The sequence below is a fragment of the Plasmodium malariae genome, assembly GCF_900090045.1.
Source record: "Plasmodium malariae genome assembly, chromosome: 8".
NCBI lineage: Eukaryota > Apicomplexa > Aconoidasida > Haemosporida > Plasmodiidae > Plasmodium > Plasmodium malariae.
Window position 1 is genome coordinate 2,677,485 of NC_041782.1, and position 1,849 is coordinate 2,679,333.

Below are 1,849 nucleotides of genomic sequence, written 5' to 3' on the forward strand. Positions count from 1 at the left end.
GAATTGAAATCCTGTAATTTTACTTATCGTTAATTTTTTATAAATAATATCAATAATGTAGTTTTAAAGAATCTTTTTTTAAGTATTTTTTTTTTTAATTAGTAAAATTTTCTATAAATTTTAATTTTTTAAGAAAAAATATTAATAAAAATAAAAGAGGTATTTTTTTATTGTTAGAAGTGCCTAAAGTGATGTTCATTTTTTCTTTATTTTATATATTACAATATTAGAGTCTATATCATGAAACAAAGTATTGAGTTCGCATGTTTTATCAAAATTTTTATGTTTATCATTTTAATTTGGACGTGTCATTTTTACAGTAACATGGTACCATAGACGTTTTTTAAGGGAATTTGTTTTATTCATATTTACATTGTTTATTTTTATTATTTTTTTGGAATGGGAATATTTATCCACTTATATATGAAATATTCACATTTTTTTTTTTAGAGCAGTTTTAACAAAATTTTGGATGAAAAGCATGGCTCTGATAAAAAACTATATAAACGAATTGATCGATTATTAGGAAAATGTGAAAAGAGTATTTTTGCAAATATTGGAGATTTAGAATTAAATATACCATATTATAAAAAAAGGAGGAATGAAGAAATATTTACAGTAGATAATGAAAAATTTCAGAAAGAAAAAAAAGAAAAATTAGATAGAAGCTTATTATATAAGGAAAAATTGATTAAAAAACTTATGAAAAATAAATATACCATGTTGCATAGATCATATACCCATTATGAAAAAAAAATTATGAATGGACTTAATGATAAAGCTTTTTTTAAAAAAATGTTGTTAATTAATGATAAGGATTACAAAAAATTAAAGCGTAAAAATTACGGATTGCGACTCTGTTTACTTTTATTATTGTTCTTGTTGATATCTGTGATACCTATAGTAGATTTATCCATTGGAGATTTATTGTTGCAATTAGTTAGTTTATTAGAAAATGGTACATCATCTGGTTTTTCGACTCCCACACCTGAAGGTGCAGGTGCCTCGGGAACATCGTGGCTATCTTATTTTTCTGAAAATCCTTCTGTAGCATACAAAGCCCGAAGTATTCTAATATACTGTGTACCTATTTTAATATTGAGTATTATACTTATACTAGGAATTTTTTATTTTCATAAAAAATTTATAAAACATAAAAAAGTTAAGTTCTTGGAAGCGTTTCATGAATGGTAATATATATGTTTATTTCGATAATGAAAATTTAAAGTTATGTACTACATATAATATGTTTAGTGAAATATTAAACATAGTTATAATTTCTTATATTTTATATGTGAAATTACATATACGTAGTCATATTTATATGTAAACATAAAATAATATATTTTTATTTTTTTTGTGAATTTGAATTTTTGAAAATTTTTTAATTTGCAATTTAATATATTCTTCATTCGAATTAATTATTGTGGCTTAATATATATATATATATATATTTCTGTTTATATGCGAATTTCAACAAAAAATATATATTTGTAAGTTAAAATCAATATATAACAGAATAGATAATATTATATTTTGAATTCATTAGTTAATCTAGGTTTTAATTATAAATACTACTGCTTTATGATTGTTTATCATCCCCCAGTGTAAAATTATTATTTTTTTAAATTTTTAAGAAAAGGAATTATTTTTTTTAAAATAACAATTAATGTTACTGATTTTTTATATAACGAAGCTAAGTGATTATATTATGGTATTGATATATATATTTTTTTTTAATTTTAAAATAGCATTTTAAATTTCATATATTTGTATTTGTTCTTATTTTCTTAATTTATTCGATCAAAAAACAATATGTTTCTTTAGAAAAAAAAAAAAATAAAGTAAA

General features: G+C 20.4%; 1 protein-coding gene across 1 annotated transcript; it reads left to right on the forward strand.

Annotated features, from left to right (window-relative positions):
* Positions 1–240: 240 nt before the first annotated feature.
* PmUG01_08061600 (Plasmodium exported protein, unknown function) lies at positions 241–1,194 on the forward strand (the record flags this gene model as incomplete). The annotated part of the gene is made up of 2 exons (XM_029004771.1): positions 241–327; positions 451–1,194. 2 exons carry the CDS (start codon positions 241–243, stop codon positions 1,192–1,194), a joined length of 831 nt encoding a protein of 276 aa, XP_028861427.1.
* Positions 1,195–1,849: the final 655 nt, after the last annotated feature.